Source organism: Anomaloglossus baeobatrachus, chromosome 4 (assembly GCF_048569485.1).
Source record: "Anomaloglossus baeobatrachus isolate aAnoBae1 chromosome 4, aAnoBae1.hap1, whole genome shotgun sequence".
NCBI classification, from domain to species: domain Eukaryota; kingdom Metazoa; phylum Chordata; class Amphibia; order Anura; family Aromobatidae; genus Anomaloglossus; species Anomaloglossus baeobatrachus.
In genome coordinates this window covers 162,797,736-162,822,296 of record NC_134356.1, presented here as the reverse complement: position 1 = coordinate 162,822,296, position 24,561 = coordinate 162,797,736, and the positions used below count along the sequence as shown (strand labels likewise).

The 24,561-nt window shown below is 42.7% G+C and overlaps 1 protein-coding gene across 1 annotated transcript in view; it reads right to left on the bottom strand.

Annotated features, from left to right (window-relative positions):
• The window catches only part of SLC4A9 (solute carrier family 4 member 9), an 890,846-nt gene that overhangs the window by 283,281 nt on the left and 583,004 nt on the right, over nucleotides 1-24,561 (bottom strand). The window contains exon 11 of the mRNA XM_075344573.1: nucleotides 5,648-5,919. Within this exon, the coding sequence (XP_075200688.1) occupies nucleotides 5,648-5,919 (272 nt within the window). The remainder of the gene's footprint in view (nucleotides 1-5,647; nucleotides 5,920-24,561) is intronic.

Here is a 24,561-nt window from a genome sequence, read left to right as displayed (position 1 = left end):
GAATAAATTCCCAACAGTGTCACCAGCAAAGCACCCCTACACCGTCACACTTCCTCCTCCATGCTTCACGGTGGGAACCAGGCATGTAGAGTCCATCCGTTCACCTTTTCTACAAAGACATGGTGGTTGGATCCAAAGATGTCAAATTTGGACTCATCAGACCAAAGCATAGATTTCCACTGGTCTAATGTCCATTCTTTGTGTTCTTTAGCCCAAACAAGTCTCTTCTGCTTGTTGCCTGTCCTTAGCAGTGGTTTCCTATCAGCTATTTTACCATGAGGCCTGCTGCACAAAGTTTCCTCTTAATAGTTGTTCTAGAGATGAGAAGGTGTGTCCAAACTTTTGGTCTGTACTGTATATGCAAAGTTGATAATGTTTAAACCCTTTAGCAAGGGTGCATGGACTTTTGAATGTATATCAAAATGTAAAATTATTTAACCCCTATGGTAAATGCTATAAACATAAAAATAATCAAAATTCCCCCACATTTTTTTTTTGTTCACCCCATCTACCTAAAAATGCAATAAAAAGTGATCAGAGCATTGTATATGCCCTAAAATAAAACTAAAAATGTGAGCTCACAAGAATACAAACAATCCCTTATATATAATTTGATTTGTCTATTTGTGAGTTTTCAGAAATCTAAAAAAATCAAAGGATAGCTGACCTGTTGATTATTTGATATACATAATTCATACAGGGAAGAGAAAGAGGATAGGATATGAATAAATATAACTTTTAATAATTAAAATTAAAAGAATGGTTAATATTTAAAGCCTGCAGTAGCACTACTGTATGTGCTGCCAGCCATTCTCTACAGAAATGGACATATATTTAATCTGAAATGTTTCTTTTATTCATTCCATAGAGATAGTAGATTGTACAGTGTTTGTTGTACTTTGCTGCCATTTACTGGCTACCGTTATAATATGTTTTTCATTTATTATAATGCACTAACATGTTCTGACAGTGACGCAGCAGATTTAACCGCAGTCTTAAATCACTTATCTGTCGCCAATGACCGTCACCAGCACCTACCTGCAAAGTGCGCTGCATTCCTAAGTAACTCAGACATGGACAGTGCCACCTCAGAGCAAGCTGAAGGTGAAACTTTACTCCAAACAAAGACTGCATTGGTGCAAGATGCCCAAGATAAGGTAGAACGTTGCATCGCACACCTCCAAGATGTCAGGTCACACTGATCAACGTCAACCAAAATCACATCTCAATCTTCCAGATCATCACGCTAGAGGATGTCAACCTTTTCTGACAAGCTACTAGAGATTCATGCAAATGTAGAGGAGGCTAGAGTGAGAAGCTCCTTTGCTAGGAAACAAGCAGAAGTGGAAACTCAAAGAAATAAGATGGAAGCCCAATTAAAGGGGCAGGGAGTGGAAGTAGAAGCACAACAGAAGGAGATGGAATCTCAGTTAAAGATTCTCCAAATAGAAAGAGAAGAATCAGCAGTCCTGGCTACACTTAAAGTCCTTGAGCAAGCACTAAGTAAAGATGGCGATCTGGACTGCCTCAATCTACAAGTGGAAGACCCAGCTGATCGCACTACAGACAATGTGCTAAGGGAATTATCATCCGTACCAGAGCCCACTCCAATCTACCACATTGATGCGACAGCAAGCCAAAGGATGTTGCCAGCAAACTCTGTGGAGACTAAACCAAAGTTTAACTCTTATGCCACATCATTTCATCCTGACATGTCACAGTCATATAAGGCAGATAACTTACATTCCCCAGGGATACCACAAGTTAATCCTGCAACTATGACTGGGCAATTGGACATGTCTGACTTTGCCAGATACATGATTCGCAGGAAGTTAATAAACATCAGTCTCTCAACGGTTGATGGTCATGCTGAGAACTATAGAGTATGGAAGTTGACCTTTGAAGCAGTAATCCAAGACCTTAATCTCACTGCCGAGGACCAACTGTATTTGCTTGTTAACTTGTTTGGCCCAGAATCAGAAGAACACATTAAGATTTTAAGAGCAGATCATGTGGACTACTCAAATGCAGTATTGTGTCGGTGATTGTGTTTCATTTCTTTTCACTTACAGGATTAGTAATGGGATGTCTCATAGGTGCCTCCCATTACTAATCCAGTACTTGACAGCAGCTCTGATTTTTGACAAATCACAACTGTCATTATGCCCTTATATTACCCCGATTGCACCAGGGCAATCGGGATGAACCGGGTAAACCACCGGGATTGGCACATCTAATGTGATGTGCCAATTCTGGGCAGCTTTGGGCTGGTATTTTTAGGCTGAGAGACCAATATCCATAGCCCCTCCCATCTTGATAATACCAGCCCCCACCTGTCTGCTTTACTATGGCTAATTATTAAAAACAAAGGGGGGAGACCCTACACCTTTTTAATAATTTATTTAAATAATTTTTAAAAAAAAAACCTCCGAAAGTTCCCCTCTATTTTGATATCCAGCCATGGTAAAGCTCACAGGTGGAGGCTGCAGCATGTAGCTGCCTGTTTTACTCATATTAGCTATAAAAATAGGGCGAGAGCCTGCATCATTTTTTTTACAGTGATTTCACTGGTCAATCACAGCCATGGCTGTGATGGGACAAAAAGTACTTACACCAGAAAAGATTACTGATTGGCTGCTGTGCAACCATTCAACAAGCTTTATTCGGATTACAAACCCGAACAGGAACTGGACATACAGATATAGGTCTGTGTTCAGGTCGGGACCCGGACACCTGGTGTTCCTAATCAGCGAATGCAGGCATTTGTTGTATACATAGCCTCAAATTTATTATCGGCAGGTATCCTTTCATCTTATGATATCATTCATCTAATAAACCCTGCCTAAATTTTTTCTATTTTTCCTGCATGGATGAGAATATATTAGCTGGCTCTATCTTCTCTTGCTCGCTGGTACTCTGTGCTCGCCCAAGCATCTCAGTACTCGAGATGTTTGGGCACATGCTCGGCTCCCCCCTCCCTGCATGTTGGTGCTCTTTACAGAGTCAGTCCACATGCAGGGATCAGCTGCCACACACTGTAATGCCACTGCCATGTTGGTTGTGGCATTAAAGTGATTGGCTAGCCGCACAGCGTCATCAGGTCTAAATGAGACCGGACGGCACTGTGCTCGAGTCTGATCCACAGTCAGCTAGTGTAGAGAGAGGTGCTGTTGAGCTAGGGACAGATTTAGTGTGTCAGAAAGCACGGGGAGAGGAAGCCGCTATTCACCAGCTCCTGCAGGAGCCGCAGGAATTAACTCCCTGTTTGCTGGTGAATAGCAGCGCCAGCAATCAGCTGATCAGATATCACCATTGCTATAGTAACCCACTCATTAGGTTACTAAGGCAATGATGGCAGCGGTGATGTCACCGCTTACCAATCCACAGTCTCTGCTCACTCATTGAGTGATTAGACAGCATGGAGAGCAGAAGCGTTCTTCCTCCCCTTTCTGATATAGTAGAGCTGCACGGTTAAAGAAGACAGAAGAAAGAAGACAGGCTCGTGGAGGGGTGAAAGGAAGTAATAAAGATGGAGTCGATGTATTTATTTCTAATAAAGTATTTTTTTCTCTGTGTGGTGTCTTTTTTTAACCCTTTATTGGAGATTCTTAATGACCTGGTCAAACTTGGCCTGACATTAAGAATCTTGGGCTTAATATCATCTGGTAAAACAAAGCTGGTATTAACTCCTTATTACCCAGCATGCCACCCAGCATCAGGGCTGCTGGAAGAGTTGGATACAGCGCCAGAAGATGATGCTTCTATGAAAGCGTCATTTTATGGGGCGGCTGCGGACTGCAATTTACAGCGGGGGGGGACAGAAAGCTTAGACCACCCTGCACTGCGGATTACAGTCCCCAGCTGCCTAGTTGTACCTGGCCAGAAAAAAAAATTGGGCAAAGCACAGATTTGGTTTTTTTTAATTATTTCATGAGCCCACACATTTTTTTTAACCCTAACCCTAGGGTTATGTGTTTGGGGTTTTTTTTTTTTTTTTTATTTTTTAATGAATTTAAAAAAAAAAAAATGACAGGGGCTTCACCTTATTTTTGTATGCAAGCCAAGTAGAGCAGACAGGTACAGGCTGCCCCCTACCCATAGCTGCCTATTTGTATCCAACTGGGAATCAAAAATATAAGGAAGCAGTTTTTTAATTATTTCATGAATTTCATGAAATAATTAAAAAAAAACGACGTGGGCGTCACCCAATTTTTGTGTTCAGCCAGATACAACTAGGCAGCTGGGAACTGGAATCCGCAGTACAGCGTGGCCCAAGCATTCTGGGTCCCCCACTGTGAATTGCAGTCCACAGCCACCCCAAAAAATGGCGCGTTCATAAAAGCGCTATTTACTGCCACTGTTCCAACTCTTCCATCGGCACTGGTGCCTAGTGGTTTTCTGGGTAATAATGGGATAAGGGCCAGCTGTGTATTATTAGCTGTCCCTAAGCCCAAAATTCATGGTGTCATGCCAATATTAGACATGGCCACCATGAATTTCTATTAAACCGATCAGATGATGTGTCATGTTCAAGGACTTGAATCAGATGACACATCAGCTGATTGCTTAAAAGCCATTTAAACAATCAGCTGATGCATCAGTAGAAAAAAAAAACTATACTCACCTCTCTGCAGACTCCCAGGACACGTCTGATCAGCTCCAGGACCCACCAGAAAGCAGCTGATGCTGTCACCTAACAGCATCATCTAATTGTTTAAACTGGCTGGGCGGTAAAATGCTGGCTGGCTTTTATGAACGATCAGCTAATTCATCATCTTATTGTTTAAAAGCAGGCCATCTTTTCACGGCTGGGCGGTAAAAAGCGGTAAAAAGCCGGCTTTTGACCAGACAATCAGATGATGCTGTCAGGTGACAGCATCAGCTGATTTCTGGGAGGTCCTGGAGCTGATCGGACATGTCCCGTGAGGTGAATATGCTATTTTTTTTCTACTGTTCACTTTTGGTTTCACTTAGCAGCGAATGTACAGGTGGAGAGAAGCTGCCGCACATAAGCTGCTAAGCGAATGTGCATGACCTTGTCCTCGTGCTCCCCTCCCTCCATTCCCTCATGTCTGTATCATCTGTCAGCATTGAAAAATAAAACAGTCCCAGAATACCGGAGAGTGCTGCCTGTCTTCCTTTGTTTCTATGGATTTACTGGCTTCCGCTGGGCAATAGCACCTCGTTAGGTGACTTTATCCACCAGGATCAGAAAAAAGACCCATGGTTATACCCGGCAAACCAAGAATATCATCAGGCAAGAGCCACACTGAATAGTGTTTGGAACGGGATTACTACAGTACATCTAATAGGTAAGCAGTGCAGTGCACATTCCTTCTTTTTCCATTTCAAGTTTTTCCCATAGGTTAACATTGGCCTCGGTACTGAGGTCGAGCACCCGATCATTTGAATATGCTCGATCCGAGGATCGACCACCCGAGTATTTTACTGCTCACGCACCCCTATTATTCACATCCCATCCCCTTTCCCTTTCCTATATGATTTATCACTTATGTAAGTTAAAAACCTTTCAACATAAATTAGGTTTCTTTCAATAGCTAATGATTATTTGATAGATAAATGCCTACAGTGTTTAATGTCCACATATAACTTTGAAATAATTAAAACACATATTAGTACTACTTACCCATTTCAAGTAAACTGCATTGACAACTGTACAGAGTCATGTTATCTACGCTGTATGTCCAATTAACTGGAAAGTGATCAGCCAGGTTCAGCATCTTTTTCACAGCATCATAAATGAAAATACAGCTTATTAATGCGCAAAAACTTTCTTCTGTAAAACGAGTGAAATATTGAACCAAGTAAGCAGCATTGGTGGCAACTAAAATTAGGCAGTAAAATGCCACCCAGAGTCCAATCCAAAGTCTAAATTCTAAGTATTCAAAATTGTAGTCTCTGAAAAAAATGCATAAAACTATTAGAATGTTTAGCTTTTATAAAAACAAACAACATTTACATACCATGTACATTTCATTTGTCTCAGTTTAAGTCTAAAATAACGGGCTGTTTGATAAAGTAACCAGCAAGGTAGAAGGGGTCCTGCACCACTGCATGCCACTTAGTAGTAACACACGTGTGCTCACGGAGGGCTGTGAATTACTGTGTCCTGAGCGGGGGTGCTCGTCCAGAAGGAAAGTCCAAGGGCAGATGAAAGGAAGAGAGGAATGAAGGACCGCACTCCGTCCGCTGTGCAGGAAATTCAGTTTATTGAACGGTGCAGGGTAAAAGGCTGGAGACGCGCTGTGAGCTGGCTCCCAGGCAGGGGACGACGGCCGTTTCGCCTAATTAATTAGGCTTCCACGGGTCCATATGTGGAGCTACAACGTCACCCCTTATATAGGAGTGCTCACAGGTGCGTCGCAAGCCACATAAAAATATACAAGGAGAATGTAAAATGCATATAATACATGGGACATACCATGCAATAATACAGTATGATAAAAACAAAGATTTTACAAAACAATTATATCAGAAAAAGAACGCAGAAAAATATACAGAATATACAGAGGCATAAACATAGGGAGAACCTACAGAAAAACTGACAGATCAACATGATCATTTAAACCCAATGCCCCTTGTGCTCCATAATTAATAATCAGCTTGGCCTCAACTTGTAGCAAAAGTTGTTGAAGGTTGCCCTCCTTGGATGGGAGGACAACCCTCTGCAGGCCAGCAAAGCGCAAGACATCAGGGTTACCATTAGGATGTTCGCAGATATGAGAGATCAGTCTGGCAGAACCTTTGCCTGACGTTATAGAATTGTAGTGCTCTCTGAATCTAATGTATAAACACCTGATTGTTTTGCCTATGTAAAATCTGCCACATGGGCAGAGAATCACATAGACAATGAATTTGGTTTTACATGAAATAAACTGGTGGACAGAATGCAAATGCGAACCAACCTGTAGGGATTGGCCAGTGAGATGTAAGTTGTAAAACCTGCAACTGCCACACCGGTAATTACCCGGTGGGCAGCATCTATTAAGCCACACAGAGGGGCTGGTAAGTCTATTTCTCACTAGTTTATCCCGTAGGTTACCGCATCGTCTGAACGTGACCAAAGGATTAGCTTTGGTCATTTCAACCAAGGTAGGATCTCTTTCCAGGATGTGCCAATGCCTACATAGAGTTCTCCTTATGACATGCTCCAAAGGCCCAAATGTGTTCAAATCGTCAACCCTTCTTTCAGTGCGGCTTATACGGTTAGATCGATGGACATCAGATCTAGCCCTCACAAACGCAGAGTTAATCAACTCATCCGGATAACCCCTTTGCTGAAGCCTTTCCTTTAATTCCATTGACTGCTGGAGAAAAGTTTCCTCAGAGCTATTTGCCCTACGTACCCGCAAAAACGGACTATTCGGTAAAGCCGTTTTAGTATGAAGGGGGTGTGCGCTTTGGAAATGCAAGAGTGAGTTGGATGCCGTCGGTTTCCTAAACAATTGAGTGTGAATAGTACCATCCCTGATGGAAACCTCAATGTCCAAAAAATTGAGGGTATCGCCACCAAAAGAGGAAGTGAAAGACATATTCATTGTATTAAAGTTGTTAAGATGTGATACAAAATCAGAGAATAAATCCTCCGTGCCATCCCATATAATGAATATGTCGTCCACATACCTCAAATAGTGGCGAATATACCTCAAAAAGGGGTTGGTATCCGAAAACACATACTTGCTTTCGAAGGAAACCAGGAATATATTGGCCATGACACATGAGACGGGGGTACCCATAGCGGTACCCCCGCACTGCAGGTACCAACGGTCCAAAAAAGTGAAAGCGTTCCTAGAAAGAACAAAATCAAGGGACTCCTCCACGAAATTGCAATAGCGAGCATCCTTCCCACTCTGTGCCACCATTTCCTTAACAGCTTGAACCCCCAACATTGGGGAATGTGGGTATACAGGCTCTCTGTTACGGTTGCTGCGAGCACTGGAGACTATGTCCAGATTTCTTGCTACTGCACATGTGCGAGTGCTGGAGACTAAGTCCAGATTTCTTGCTACTGCACATGTGCGAGCGCTGGAGACTAAGTCCAGATTTCTTGCTACTGCACATGTGCGAGCGCCGGAGACTAAGTCCTATCTTGGAGCCATTGCACATGTGTGGGTGACATCATCGCTGACACGAGGTCACATGTCTCTGACACCTTCTATGCCGATTGGTCGCTGGTCATGTGCTTGTGACGCCTTGCTCGGTGATAGGCCAGCATGACGTCACTCCTGTCGTTCTGGCAGCGGATTGGCTCTGGTGTCCTCCATCTTGGATGAGGCACAGAGTCTATATAAGACCCTGACACACGCCGCATGGCGCTCAGTCCTCTTGGTTCATGCATAAGAGTAGACGCTCTGTGCGCGTTCCTCTAGGCATTCCTCTGTCTATGCTAGGTGAGCGCTACCGGCAGGGTAGCGTTCTTATACCTTACAGCTTCGGCTGCTGTCCGTATCCTTACCTCTTAGGGGAGCGGACATAGGCAGGTGCCTGAGGCACATGGTCTGGCTGCGCCTTGTGATTCGACTCGTAGGTGGACGTTGCCGCTAGGGTAACGTTCCTTATACTGCGTCTGGCAGTTGTTCGTATCCTCGCACACTAGGGGAGCGAACAGAGGTAGGAGCTTTGTGCGGCTTACGCTGCTGTTCGTCTCTTTTGCACCACTAGAAGAGCGGACCTAGGCAGGTGCCATATCTAGTGGTTCGTGTCCTCGCACACTAGTGGAGCGAACGCAGGTAGGAGCTTTGTGCGGCTTACGCTGCTGTTCGTCTCTTTTGCACCACTAGAAGAGCGGACCTAGGTAGGTGCCATTTCGCACACATTGCCTTTGTCTCTGTGATTATTAACAGAGATCATTCCACACACCCTCCAAGTAAGGGAAGAATTGCTTTACTTACTTATTATATCCTTTTGTGCGTTAACAGCGGTATTGCACTCTGCCATAGTCTGCAGCAAAGTCTTTGCACGGTGGACTCTGACTGTCTGATACTCCTTTAGGTTATCAGACAGCCCCCCGTAACATTAGGACTGAGCCAAGGGTCTGGCAGTTATGGCAGAATATCAGCAGTTACACCGTTACATACAAGTACTTGAGTCACGGCTCAAGAGTATAGAGGATAAACCTCAGACCATGGTGACAGCTGCACATGATCCTCGACTTGCTCTGCCAAACAGATATTCTGGCGATGCCAGATCATGTCGTGGTTTCATTAGTCAGTGTCAGAAAAACCTAGAGGTCAACTCTTCTCGCTTCTCTACGGAGAGGTCCAGAGTAGGCTTTATCATCTCCTTACTTCAGGACAAAGCCTTAGAATGGGCGACTCCCCTATGGGAGCGCTCTGATGTGGTTACTCTGAGACATCAAGACTTTCTTGATGCTCTTAAGGCGGTATTCATGGGTCCGCAGGTTACCCATGATGCGGCTCTGAGACTGTTAGATCTCTCTCAGGGTTCGTTATCCACTAGTTCTTATGCCATTGCTTTTAGAACTCTGGTGGCAGAACTAGATTGGCCAGAGAAGGTGTTGATTCCTATCTTCTGGAGAGGGTTGGCAGGCTATGTCAAGGATGCTTTTGCTACTCGTGAGGTCCCTGCTTCTCTGGAGGACTTGATCACAGTAGCAACGAGGATCGATGTACGCCATAAGGAACGTAGACTCGAGGTCTCTTCCTCACGCCCTAAGCATCGGGCTATTCCAGTTGTTGAGGGTCCACTACCATCTTCCTCAGCATCTGAAACATCTCCCACTCCTATGGAGTTAGGTCATACGTCCTCCAGACTACGCAAGTCTGGTCCTCCTATATGATACGTATGTCGTCAGGCTGGGCACTATGCCAACAAGTGTCCTAGTCGTCAGGGAAACTCCCTGGCCTAGTAACCATTAGAGGGGGGTTACTAGAGACATCTTCTGCACCCTCTAAGTGTTGTATCCCAGGTCAGCTCTCGTTATCTGAGAATACATGGCCTATTATGGCTTTTGTGGATTCCGGAGCTGACGGGACTTTTGTGTCCTCAGGATTTGTAAAGGGACACAATATTCCCTCTATCATGTTAGAGGCGCCTATTCCTGTCCGTGTTGTTAATGGAACTATGTTGTCTGACTCCATTACATTGAGGACAGTTCCCTTGCGCCTTTCCCTGTCTCAGGGTCACATAGAGGAGATTTCTTTTCTTGTTTTGCCTGAGGGTATAGACGACGTCCTTCTGGGTCTTCCATGGCTTCGGACTCATGCTCCTCACATTGACTGGGAGTCTGACAGCATTATTAGTTGGGGTTCGAAATGTCAGTCCCGATGTCTTCCCTTACCACCTAAGGTCGTTGCGGTTGCATCAACTGATCTCTCTCTCATACCTACACCCTATTTGGATTTCGCTGACGTGTTCTCCAAACAGGGTGCTGAGGTTCTTCCACCCCATAGGCCATATGACTGTGCCATAGACCTTATCCCAGGTTCGGTTCCACCTAAAAATAACGAATAACATTTGGAACACCATTCTAAGTCTGAACTGGGTGCAAAAACCTAAAAAAACATCACTATGGGGAGATAAGGTATGCACACCAGTGACTATGTAAGGGGAATACATGAAATAGCAGAAACTGCTGTGTGAATACTGACTTGAAAAATCCAATAGCTATATGTAAGAGTGAAAATGTGAAAAATGGAATCTGCATTACTGCCATGAACATATGAATCAAGAGAAATTTAGCTACTGAATTGATCAATGCAATAGAGCCCCAACACTACGCCAAAGTATTTCTCTACGTTGGGGTCCCTAGCTTGTGTGTGTCCTCTCATGCAGTTAAAAAACCTACCGTGTATGGGAAGCTGAGACCCAGGCTATTTATGCGTATGATATGGATTGGCAATAGGTGTGGTTGGGGAGGGTTCACAAACGAAAAACTACTAACAATAACGAATAACGTTTGGAACACCATTCTAAGTCTGAACTGGGTGCAAAAACCTAAAAAACATCACTATGGGGAGATAAGGTATGCACACCAGTGACTATGTAAGGGGAATACATGAAATAGCAAAAACTGCTGTGTGAATACTGACTTGAAAAATCCAATAGCTATATGTAAGAGTGAAAATGTGAAAAATGGAATCTGCATTACTGCCATGAACATATGAATCAAGAGAAATTTAGCTACTGAATTGATCAATGCAATAGAGCCCCAACACTACGCCAAAGTATTTCTCTACGTTGCGGTCCCTAGCTTGTGTGTGTCCTCTCATGCAGTTAAAAAACCTACCGTGTATGGGAAGCTGAGACCCAGGCTATTTATGCGTATGATATGGATTGGCAATAGGTGTGGTTGGGGAGGGTTCACAAACGAAAAACTACTAACAATAACGAATAACGTTTGGAACACTATTCTAAGTCTGAACTGGGTGCAAAAACCTAAAAAATATCACTATGGGGAGATAAGGTATGCACACCAGTGACTATGTAAGGGGAATACATGAAATAGCAGAAACTGCTGTGTGAATACTGACTTGAAAAATCCAATAGCTATATGTAAGAGTGAAAATGTGAAAAATGGAATCTGCATTACTGCCATGAACATATGAATCAAGAGAAATGTAGCTACTGAATTGATCAATGCAATAGAGCCCCAACACTACGCCAAAGTATTTCTCTACGTTGGGGTCCCTAGCTTGTGTGTGTCCTCTCATGCAGTTAAAAAACCTACCGTGTATGGGAAGCTGAGACCCAGGCTATTTATGCGTATGATATGGATTGGCAATAGGTGTGGTTGGGGAGGGTTCACAAACGAAAAACTACTAACAATAACGAATAACGTTTGGAACACCATTCTACGACTGAACTGGGTGCAAAAACCTAAAAAACTTCACTATGGGGAGATAAGGTATGCACACCAGTGACTATGTAAGGGGAATACATGAAATAGCAGAAACTTCTGTGTGAATACTGACTTGAAAAATCCAGTAGCTATATGTAAGAGTGAAAATGTAAAAAATATGGAATCTGCATTACTGCCATGAACATATGAATCAAGAGAAATTTAGCTACTGAATTGATCAATGCAATAGAGCCCCAACACTACGCCAAAGTATTTCTCTACGTTGGGGTCCCTAGCTTGTGTGTGTCCTCTCATGCAGTTAAAAAACCTACCGTGTATGGGAAGCTGAGACCCAGGCTATTTATGCGTATGATATGGATTGGCAATAGGTGTGGTTGGGGAGGGTTCACAAACGAAAAACTACTAACAATAACGAATAACGTTTGGAACACCATTCTAAGTCTAAACTGGGTGCAAAAACCTAAAAAAAATCACTATGGGGAGATAAGGTATGCACACCAGTGACTATGTAAGGGGAATACATGAAATAGCAGAAACTGCTGAGTGAATACTGACTTGAAAAATCCAATAGCTATATGTAAGAGTGAAAATGGGAAAAATGGAATCTGCATTACTGCCATGAACATATGAATCAAGAGAAATTTAGCTACTGAATTGATCAATGCAATAGAGCCCCAACACTACGCCAAAGTATTTCTCTACGTTGGGGTCCCTAGCTTGTGTGTGTCCTCTCATGCAGTTAAAAAACCTACCGTGTATGGGAAGCTCAGACCCAGGCTATTTATGCGTATGATATGGATTGGCAATAGGTGTGGTTGGGGAGGGTTCACAAACGAAAAACTACTAACAATAACGAATAACGTTTGGAACACCATTCTAAGTCTGAACTGGGTGCAAAAACCTAAAAAAACATCACTATGGGGAGATAAGGTATGCACACCAGCGACTATGTAAGGGGAATACATGAAATAGCAGAAACTGCTGTGTGAATACTGACTTGAAAAATCCAATAGCTATATGTAAGAGTGAAAATGTGAAAAATGGAATCTGCATTACTGCCATGAACATATGAATCAAGAGAAATTTAGCTACTGAATTGATCAATGCAATAGAGCCCCAACACTACGCCAAAGTATTTCTCTACGTTGGGGTCCCTAGCTTGTGTGTGTCCTCTCATGCAGTTAAAAAACCTACCGTGTATGGGAAGCTGAGACCCAGGCTATTTATGCGTATGATATGGATTGGCAATAGGTGTGGTTGGGGAGGGTTCACAAATGAAAAACTACTAACAATAGCGAATAACGTTTGGAACACCATTCTAAGTCTGAACTGGGTGCAAAAACCTAAAAAAACATCACTATGGGGAGATAAGGTATGCACACCAGTGACTATGTGAGGGGAATACATGAAATAGCAGAAACTGCTGTGTGAATACTGACTTGAAAAATCCAATAGCTATATGTAAGAGTGAAAATGTGAAAAATGGAATCTGCATTACTGCCATGAACATATGAATCAAGAGAAATTTAGCTACTGAATTGATCAATGCAATAGAGCCCCAACACTACGCCAAAGTATTTCTCTACGTTGGGGTCCCTAGCTTGTGTGTGTCCTCTCATGAATTGATCAATTCAGTAGCTAAATTTCTTTTGATTCATATGTTCATGGCAGTAATGCAGATTCCATTTTTCACATTTTCACTCTTACATATTGCTATTGGATTTTTCAAGTCAGTATTCACACAGCAGTTTCTGCTATTTCATGTATTCCCCTTACATAGTCACTGGTGTGCATACCTTATCTCCCCATAGTGATGTTTTTTAGGTTTTTGCACCCAGTTCAGACTTAGAATGGTGTTCCAAACGTTATTCGTTATTGTTAGTAGTTTTTCGTTTGTGAACCCTCCCCAACCACACCTATTGCCAATCCATATCATACGCATAAATAGCCTGGGTCTCAGCTTCCCATACACGGTAGGTTTTTTAACTGCATGAGAGGACACACACAAGCTAGGGACCCCAACGTAGAGAAATACTTTGGCGTAGTGTTGGGGCTCTATTGCATTGATCAATTCAGTAGCTAAATTTCTCTTGATTCATATGTTCATGGCAGTAATGCAGATTCCATTTTTCACATTTTCACTCTTACATATAGCTATTGGATTTTTCAAGTCAGTATTCACACAGCAGTTTCTGCTATTTCATGTATTCCCCTTACATAGTCACTGGTGTGCATACCTTATCTCCCCATAGTGATGTTTTTTTAGGTTTTTGCACCCAGTTCAGACTTAGAATGGTGTTCCAAACGTTATTCGTTATTGTTAGTAGTTTTTCGTTTGTGAACCCTCCCCAACCACACCTATTGCCAATCCATATCATACGCATAAATAGCCTGGGTCTCAGCTTCCCATACACGGTAGGTTTTTTAACTGCATGAGAGGACACACACAAGCTAGGGACCCCAACGTAGAGAAATACTTTGGCGTAGTGTTGGGGCTCTATTGCATTGATCAATTCAGTAGCTAAATTTCTCTTGATTCATATGTTCATGGCAGTAATGCAGACTCCATTTTTCACATTTTCACTCTTACATATAGCTATTGGATTTTTCAAGTCAGTATTCACACAGCAGTTTCTGCTATTTCATGTATTCCCCTTACATAGTCACTGGTGTGCATACCTTATCTCCCCATAGTGATGTTTTTTTAGGTTTTTGCACCCAGTTCAGACTTAGAATGGTGCTCCAAACGTTATTCGTTATTGTTAGTAGTTTTTCGTTTGTGAACCCTCCCCAACCACACCTATTGCCAATCCATATCATACGCATAAATAGCCTGGGTCTCAGCTTCCCATACACGGTAGGTTTTTTAACTGCATGAGAGGACAACAATTACAGCAATTAACAGATGGCAACTCTCTCAGTGCAAAAAAATGTTTTTAAAAATTAACCTTTAATATTTCCACTAAAATGGTCAAAGACCAAAGACAAACAACACTAATAGATAGGTTTTAACCCCTCCTGCCTCTTAGGGGATATATATAAACCAAAGTGAGTTTCAACCTCAGTACTAGATTAGACCCATCTTACTAAATCATGGGTACCTTTAAAGTCCACTAGTAATGATCATAATAGATTAGATTCATCTCACCAAATTAATACAGGTGCCGCTCATCACAGAAAATGGGGTCCAAGTTATTCCATAATGGAGCCCTTAGGAAATTGGATTTGTCTCACCAAATTTATAAAGGTGCCACTCTTCATGAGGATATTGGGGTCCAATTCATTCCAAATGGAACCCTTAAGAATGTTTTCTCCCGACGCGTTTCATTCAAAATTCACTCTTCAGGGGAGTCAGAAATCCATCTCAGGTCTCATTCAAATATGTACCTGTGGGCAGTCAGCCTAGACCCATCAAGGAGTCATAGATGCAGCGGACCCACTCTTAGTCCCAAGATACATGGACCAGATGCCACGTGGCAGGAGCGGCCGTAACTCTCGCTCTCTCCTGGAGAGAGGGGGTCCGCTGCATCTATGACTCCTTGATGGGTCTAGGCTGACTGCCCACAGGTACATATTTGAATGAGACCTGAGATGGATTTCTGACTCCCCTGAAGAGTGAATTTTGAATGAAACGCGTCGGGAGAAAACATTCTTAAGGGTTCCATTTGGAATGAATTGGACCCCAATATCCTCATGAAGAGTGGCACCTTTATAAATTTGGTGAGACAAATCCAATTTCCTAAGGGCTCCATTATGGAATAACTTGGACCCCAGTTTCTGCTATTTCATGTATTCCCCTTACATAGTCACTGGTGTGCATACCTTATCTCCCCATAGTGATGTTTTTTTAGGTTTTTGCACCCAGTTCAGACTTAGAATGGTGTTCCAAACGTTATTCGTTATTGTTTGTAGTTTTTCGTTTGTGAACCCTCCCCAACCACACCTATTGCCAATCCATATCATACGCATAAATAGCCTGGGTCTCAGCTTCCCATACATGGTAGGTTTTTTAACTGCATGAGAGGACACACACAAGCTAGGGACCCCAACGTAGAGAATGGTGCTCCAAACGTTATTCGTTATTGTTAGTAGTTTTTCGTTTGTGAACCCTCCCCAACCACACCTATTGCCAATCCATATCATACACATAAATAGCCTGGGTCTCAGCTTCCCATACACGGTAGATTTTTTAACTGCATGAGAGGACACACACAAGCTAGGGACCCCAACGTAGAGAAATACTTTGGCGTAGTGTTGGGGCTCTATTGCATTGATCAATTCAGTAGCTAAATTTCTCTTGATTCATATGTTCATGGCAGTAATGCAGATTCCATTTTTCACATTTTCACTCTTACATATAGCTATTGGATTTTTCAAGTCAGTATTCACACAGCAGTTTCTGCTATTTCATGTATTCCCCTTACATAGTCACTGGTGTGCATACCTTATCTCCCCATAGTGATGTTTTTTTAGGTTTTTGCACCGAGTTCAGACTTAGAATGGTGTTCCAAACGTTATTCGTTATTGTTAGTAGTTTTTCGTTTGTGAACCCTCCCCAACCACACCTATTGCCAATCCATATCATACGCATAAATAGCCTGGGTCTCAGCTTCCCATACACGGTAGGTTTTTTAACTGCATGAGAGGACACACACAAGCTGGGGACCCCAACGTAGAGAAATACTTTGGCGTAGTGTTGGGGCTCTATTGCATTGATCAATTCAGTAGCTAAATTTCTCTTGATTCATATGTTCATGGCAGTAATGCAGATTCCATTTTTCACATTTTCACTCTTACATATAGCTATTGGATTTTTCAAGTCAGTATTCACACAGCAGTTTCTGCTATTTCATGCATTCCCCTTACATAGTCACTGGTGTGCATACCTTATCTCCCCATAGTGATTTTTTTTAGGTTTTTGCACCCAGTTCAGACTAAAGGCCCTATCACACACAGAGATAAATCTGCGGCAGATCTGTGGTTGCAGTGAAATTGTGGACAATCAGTGGCAGGTTTGTGGCTGTGTATAAATGGAACAATATGTCCATGATTTCACTGCAACCACAGATCTGCCAAAGATTTATCTCTGTGTGTGACGGGGCCTTTAGAATGGTGTTCCAAACGTTATTCGTTATTGTTAGTAGTTTTTCGTTTGTGAACCCTCCCCAACCACACCTATTGCCAATCCATATCATACGCATAAATAGCCTGGGTCTCAGCTTCCCATACACGGTAGGTTTTGTAACTGCATGAGAGGACACACACAAGCTAGGGACCCCAACGTAGAGAAATACTTTGGCGTAGTGTTGGGGCTCTATTGCATTGATCAATTCAGTAGCTAAATTTCTCTTGATTCATATGTTCATGGCAGTAATGCAGATTCCATTTTTCACATTTTCACTCTTACATATAGCTATTGGATTTTTCAAGTCAGTATTCACACAGCAGTTTCTGCTATTTCATGTATTCCCCTTACATAGTCACTGGTGTGCATACCTTATCTCCCCATAGTGATGTTTTTTTAGGTTTTTGCACCCAGTTCAGACTTAGAATGGTGTTCCAAACGTTATTCGTTATTGTTAGTAGTTTTTCGTTTGTGAACCCTCCCCAACCACACCTATTGCCAATCCATATCATACGCATAAATAGCCTGGGTCTCAGCTTCCCATACACGGTAGGTTTTTTAACTGCATGAGAGGACACACACAAGCTAGGGACCCCAACGTAGAGAAATACTTTGGCGTAGTGTTGGGGCTCTATTGCATTGATCAATTCAGTAGCTAAATTTCTCTTGATTCATATGTTCATGGCAGTAATGCAGATTCCATTTTTCACATTTTCACTCTTACATATAGCTATTGGATTTTTCAAGTCAGTATTCACACAGCAGTTTCTGCTATTTCATGTATTCCCCTTACATAGTCACTGGTGTGCATACCTTATCTCCCCATAGTGATGTTTTTTTAGGTTTTTGCACCCAGTTCAGACTTAGAATGGTGTTCCAAACGTTATTCGTTATTGTTAGTAGTTTTTCGTTTGTGAACCCTCCCCAACCACACCTATTGCCAATCCATATCATACGCATAAATAGCCTGGGTCTCAGCTTCCCATACACGGTAGGTTTTTTAACTGCATGAGAGGACACACACAAGCTAGGGACCCCAACGTAGAGAAATACTTTGGCGTAGTGTTGGGGCTCTATTGCATTGATCAATTCAGTAGCTAAATTTCTCTTGATTCATATGTTCATGGCAGTAATGCAGATTCCATTTTTCACATTTTCACTCTTACATATAGCTATTGGATTTTTCAAGTCAGTATTCACACAGCAGTTTCTGCTATTTCATGTATTCCCCTTACATAGTCACTGGTGTGCATACCTTATCTCCCCATAGTGATTTTTTTTAGGTTTTTGCTCCCAGTTCAGACTAAAGGCCCTATCACACACAGAGATAAATCTGCGGCAGATCTGTGGTTGCAGTGAAATTGTGGACAATCAGTGGCAGGTTTGTGGCTGTGTATAAATGGAACAATATGTCCATGATTTCACTGCAACCACAGATCTGCCAAAGATTTATCTCTGTGTGTGACGGGGCCTTTAGAATGGTGTTCCAAACGTTATTCGTTATTGTTAGTAGTTTTTCGTTTGTGAACCCTCCCCAACCACACCTATTGCCAATCCATATCATACGCATAAATAGCCTGGGTCTCAGCTTCCCATACACGGTAGGTTTTTTAACTGCATGAGAGGACACACACAAGCTAGGGACCCCAACGTAGAGAAATACTTTGGCGTAGTGTTGGGGCTCTATTGCATTGATCAATTCAGTAGCTAAATTTCTCTTGATTCATATGTTCATGGCAGTAATGCAGATTCCATTTTTCACATTTTCACTCTTACATATAGCTATTGGATTTTTCAAGTCAGTATTCACACAGCAGTTTCTGCTATTTCATGTATTCCCCTTACATAGTCACTGGTGTGCATACCTTATCTCCCCATAGTGATGTTTTTTTAGGTTTTTGCACCCAGTTCAGACTTAGAATGGTGTTCCAAACGTTATTCGTTATTGTTAGTAGTTTTTCGTTTGTGAACCCTCCCCAACCACACCTATTGCCAATCCATATCATACGCATAAATAGCCTGGGTCTCAGCTTCCCATACACGGTAGGTTTTTTAACTGCATGAGAGGACACACACAAGCTAGGGACCCCAACGTAGAGAAATACTTTGGCGTAGTGTTGGGGCTCTATTGCATTGATCAATTCAGTAGCTAAATTTCTCTTGATTCATATGTTCATGGCAGTAATGCAGATTCCATTTTTCACATTTTCACTCTTACATATAGCTATTGGATTTTTCAAGTCAGTATTCACACAGCAGTTTCTGCTATTTCATGTATTCCCCTTACATAGTCACTGGTGTGCATACCTTATCTCCCCATAGTGATGTTTTTTTAGGTTTTTGCACCCAGTTCAGACTTAGAATGGTGTTCCAAACGTTATTCGTTATTGTTAGTAGTTTTTCGTTTGTGAACCCTCCCCAACCACACCTATTGCCAATCCATATCATACGCATAAATAGCCTGGGTCTCAGCTTCCCATACACGGTAGGTTTTTTAACTGCATGAGAGGACACACACAAGCTAGGGACCCCAACGTAGAGAAATACTTTGGCGTAGTGTTGGGGCTCTATTGCATTGATCAATTCAGTAGCTAAATTTCTCTTGATTCATATGTTCATGGCAGTAATGCAGATTCCATTTTTCACATTTTCACTCTTACATATAGCTATTGGATTTTTCAAGTCAGTATTCACACAGCAGTTTCTGCTATTTCATGTATTCCCCTTACATAGTCACTGGTGTGCATACCTTATCTCCCCATAGTGATGTTTTTTTAGGTTTTTGCACCCAGTTCAGACTTAGAATGGTGTTCCAAACGTTATTCGTTATTGTTAGTAGTTTTTCGTTTGTGAACCCTCCCCAACCACACCTATTGCCAATCCATATCATACGCATAAATAGCCTGGGTCTCAGCTTCCCATACACGGTAGGTTTTTTAACTGCATGAGAGGACACACACAAGCTAGGGACCCCAACGTAGAGAAATACTTTGGCGTAGTGTTGGGGCTCTATTGCATTGATCAATTCAGTAGCTAAATTTCTCTTGATTCATATGTTCATGGCAGTAATGCAGATTCCATTTTTCACATTTTCACTCTTACATATAGCTATTGGATTTTTCAAGTCAGTATTCACACAGCAGTTTCTGCTATTTCATGTATTCCCCTTACATAGTCACTGGTGTGCATACCTTATCTCCCCATAGTGATGTTTTTTTAGGTTTTTGCACCCAGTTCAGACTTAGAATGGTGTTCCAAACGTTATTCGTTATTGTTAGTAGTTTTTCGTTTGTGAACCCTCCCCAACCACACCTATTGCCAATCCATATCATACGCATAAATAGCCTGGGTCTCAGCTTCCCATACACGGTAGGTTTTTTAACTGCATGAGAGGACACACACAAGCTAGGGACCCCAACGTAGAGAAATACTTTGGCGTAGTGTTGGGGCTCTATTGCATTGATCAATTCAGTAGCTAAATTTCTCTTGATTCATATGTTCATGGCAGTAATGCAGATTCCATTTTTCACATTTTCACTCTTACATATAGCTATTGGATTTTTCAAGTCAGTATTCACACAGCAGTTTCTGCTATTTCATGTATTCCCCTTACATAGTCACTGGTGTGCATACGGTTCCACCTAAAGGCAGGGTTTACCCCCTGTCGATACCTGAGTCGGAGGCCATGTCGACCTATATAAGAGAGAGTTTAGAGAAGGGGTTCATTCGTAAGTCTGTCTCTCCCGCGGGAGCTGGGTTTTTCTTTGTTCGGAAGAAAGAGGGTGATTTGCGTCCCTGCATAGATTACAGGGGTCTCAACGCAATCACAATAAAGAACAAATACCCATTACCTTTAATTTCGGAGCTCTTTGACAGACTGAGAGGAGCTCAAGTTTTTACGAAGTTGGATCTGCGGGGTGCGTATAACTTGGTACGAATTCGAAAGGGTGACGAATGGAAGACCGCTTTTAACACCCGAGACGGTCACTATGAATACCTCGTCATGCCTTTTGGGTTATGTAATGCACCCGCAGTATTTCAGGACTTCGTAAACGATGTGTTCAGGGATTTACTGTTATCCTCAGTAGTGGTGTATCTGGACGACATCCTGATTTTTTCTCCTGATCTGGAGACTCATCGTCAGGATGTCGTTCATGTCCTTTCCCGTTTAAGGGAGCACTCATTGTTTGCTAAACTCGAGAAATGTGTATTCGAGCAGTCCTCATTGCCTTTTTTGGGTTACATTATCTCACAAGAGGGCCTGGCTATGGATCCTGCGAAGCTCTCTGCTGTCCTGCAATGGTCCGAACCTCATTCCTTGAAGGCGGTGCAACACTTCTTAGGATTCATAAATTATTACAGGCAGTTCATACCCCATTTTTCTACTTTGGTGGCCCCTTTGGTGGCCTTGACTAAGAAAGGTGCTAATCCCAAAGCCTGGTCTACTGAGACATCTCAGGCTTTTGAGGCAGTAAAAAGACACTTTTCAACTGCTCCCGTTCTTCAAAGACCCGATGAGAGTAAGCCCTTCCTCTTAGAGGTTGGTGCCTCTTCAGTGGGTGCTGGTGCGGTCTTGTATCAAAAGAACGGTGCAGGTAGAAAAAGGCCGTGTTTCTTCTTTGCTAAAACCTTTTCACCGGCAGAGAGAAACTATACCATTGGGGATAGGGAACTGCTCCCCTTGAGATTAGCCTTGGAGGAGTGGCGTCACTTGCTGGAAGGAGCGGAACATCCTGTCCAGGTCTATACAGACCATAAGAATCTAACGTACTTACAAACCGCTCAGCGTCTGAATCCTCGCCAAGCCTGCTGGTCCTTGTTTTTCTCCCGCTTTCACTTCTCCATCAACTATCTGTCTGGGAGTAAGAATAACAAGGCAGACACCCTGTCTCGCTCTATGCTTTCTACCCAGGAAGAGATTGACGAACCTCGTCTTATCCTTCCCTCCAGGGTTTTTCATACGCTCTCCCCTGTGACGTTAGACCAAATCCCACCGGGCAAGACCTTTGTTCCGCCTGATCGACAGAATGATATACTGTCATGGGCCCACACCTCAAAGGTGGGTGGGCATTTTGGTATTAGGCGGACACGAGAGTTACTGGAGAGGTGGTATTGGTGGCCACACTTAGCCAGCCACGTCAAGAGATATGTCGGTTCCTGCTACTCATGTGCTCGCAACCGTCCATTACGGCAGAGACCGGCTGGGCTCTTGCATCATTTACCGGTGCCAGATAGACCATGGGAGGTGGTAGGCATGGACTTTGTGGGTGATCTTCCATGTTCACAGGGACATAGATTTGTGTAGGTCATTACGGACCATTTCTCCCGGATGGTTCATCTCGTACCGTTATCGAGAATCCCATCTTCCAGGGTACTAGCCAAACTATTCCTCAAGCATGTCTTTAGGCTTCACGGGATGCCAGATCATATCATTTGTGATAGAGGCCCGCAATTTGCTTCCCGTTTCTGGCGAGATCTTTGTAGCCTTCTGCAAATTGAGTTGAATCTCTCTTCGGCATACCATCCGGAGACCAATGGTTTGGTTGAGCTTACCAATCAATCTATGATTATATACCTTCGACACTTTGTTGCTGAGAACCACGATAACTGGTCCTCCCTCCTACCCTGGGCAGAATTTGCCCTTAACAATTCGCTGGCTGAGGCCACTGGGCAGACACCGTTCGTACTCAATAATGGGCAACACCCTAGGGTACCGGTACCGTTTCCCGCTGCGGCACCTCCTCCTCTTGTGGCCGACTGGGCAACTAATGCCAGAGAGGTTTGGGATCGGACTCAAGAGTCGATCCAAGCAGCTAAGGACCGTATGAAAAGAAAATATAAACCCCGGCACACCGTGGGTTTCCCACGAGAAAAACGGATACAAGTTCAATAATCTTGATCTATTTTTTCTTTTTATTATGAAAAAGATTTTTTGTATAGTAGAAAGTCCACCTCAAGACAACGTTTCGGCATCAAGCCTTCATCTGGTCGGACAATCTGACTTTAATACATTTTACATGTGGAAAAATATACAGAAAGGAAAAAATTGTGAGAATCACAAAGGACATACAGAGTATGAGAAACATCAATAGTACATACGACCTGATTTAAACATATGTGAACACAAGATGTAGAGACCAATGTCACATTAAATAAAGTAACTCTGAATACAGTAACTCTGAATATCTGTTGAGGAGGGATTAGGAAGACGTCTGTGAAGGGTATTGTGCTATATGGAGTCTAAGATTAGGGGGATAAGATGCTCACCCATCTACATCCGCATCCAGTGAGGCAAGGGTGTTAAAGAATTGATAGAGGGTGTTTACCTAAGAGGGAAGAGAAGAACGGGAGAAAGGGAACACCGTAAAGGGTTATGTCTTGGTGTAATCTTTGAATTGACATGGGGGAGGGAGGAAAGGGAAAAAGGGAAAAAGGAGCAAGAACGGTGGAAGGGGAAAGTCATGCCTACCTGCAAAAAAACAGGGTCTAGTACACGTAACCTGCTGTGTAGGTAATATATTATATAGGGTAATCCTATGGATGAGATAAATTAGATCAGTGAAGCCAATAAAACAGCAACATATGTAGGGGCTGGTAATTCTATTTGGACACATGGACATACTTGCGGGTAAAGTTGTGGCCTGAAGACCTAGTCACAGGTATGAGTACCCAATGGTCAGATATGCCAGAATTTGGACGTATTAGGTTCTAAAGGAGAACATACATATTGAGAGAATATGGTAACAGATTACTATATATCATTTAGATAGAAATGAGGTGCAAGGGAACATGTATAACATAAAGAGGCCTCACCAGGCAAAGTGGTTTTTTTGATTTGAACACAGGTGGTGTCATACAATAGTGTTTCGGGTAATGTCCCTCTAAGGGAAATGGAACAATATGATTAAGGTGATCATACATACGAAACGGTATACGTCCGTAAAACCAGTGGTATATGGAAACACTGGCAATAATGAACAAACATAATGACATACCTGTGAATCAATTGATAGCTATGAGCGTAGTAGCGGGTATAGGGACCCAATGGTAAAGTATATCAGACATCAACGTTATAATTTCTGAAAAAGGGGGGGGATGTATAAGGGTTAAACAGGATATATATGTCTGGAAAGAAGTCAGGCACGTTGGGGTACACATACCATTAAGTGACGTCACCAGGTGTAGCCGTCAGTTAATGCCAGCAAGGATAATGTGATAATGCTTCAGGTGTTATCACTATGTGGGAGACAAAGGGTATGGTTAGGGTGGGGAAAATAGGCCATTGAAATGTACACCAAGTAGGGGGATCTACCTTGATACGAAACATGCTATATTCAGGAATTACACGTATTCTTAATAGTGCCCAGGGTCCGGCCCAGTCTGTAACTCAAGATAGACAATAGTGAATGGGTATCCTGTCACATAGAGGGTTAATAGTGAGGTATTACCGTTACATGTGGAAGGCTGGATCGAGTTCAGGATCTAGGTGTAAGAGCCTTGAATATGGAGAGGTATCTGGGCAGGGTGACCTGGCCGGGTAAGAAGAAATGGAAGGTAGGAAAGAAGAGAGAAGGACACTATGAACGAGCATAGA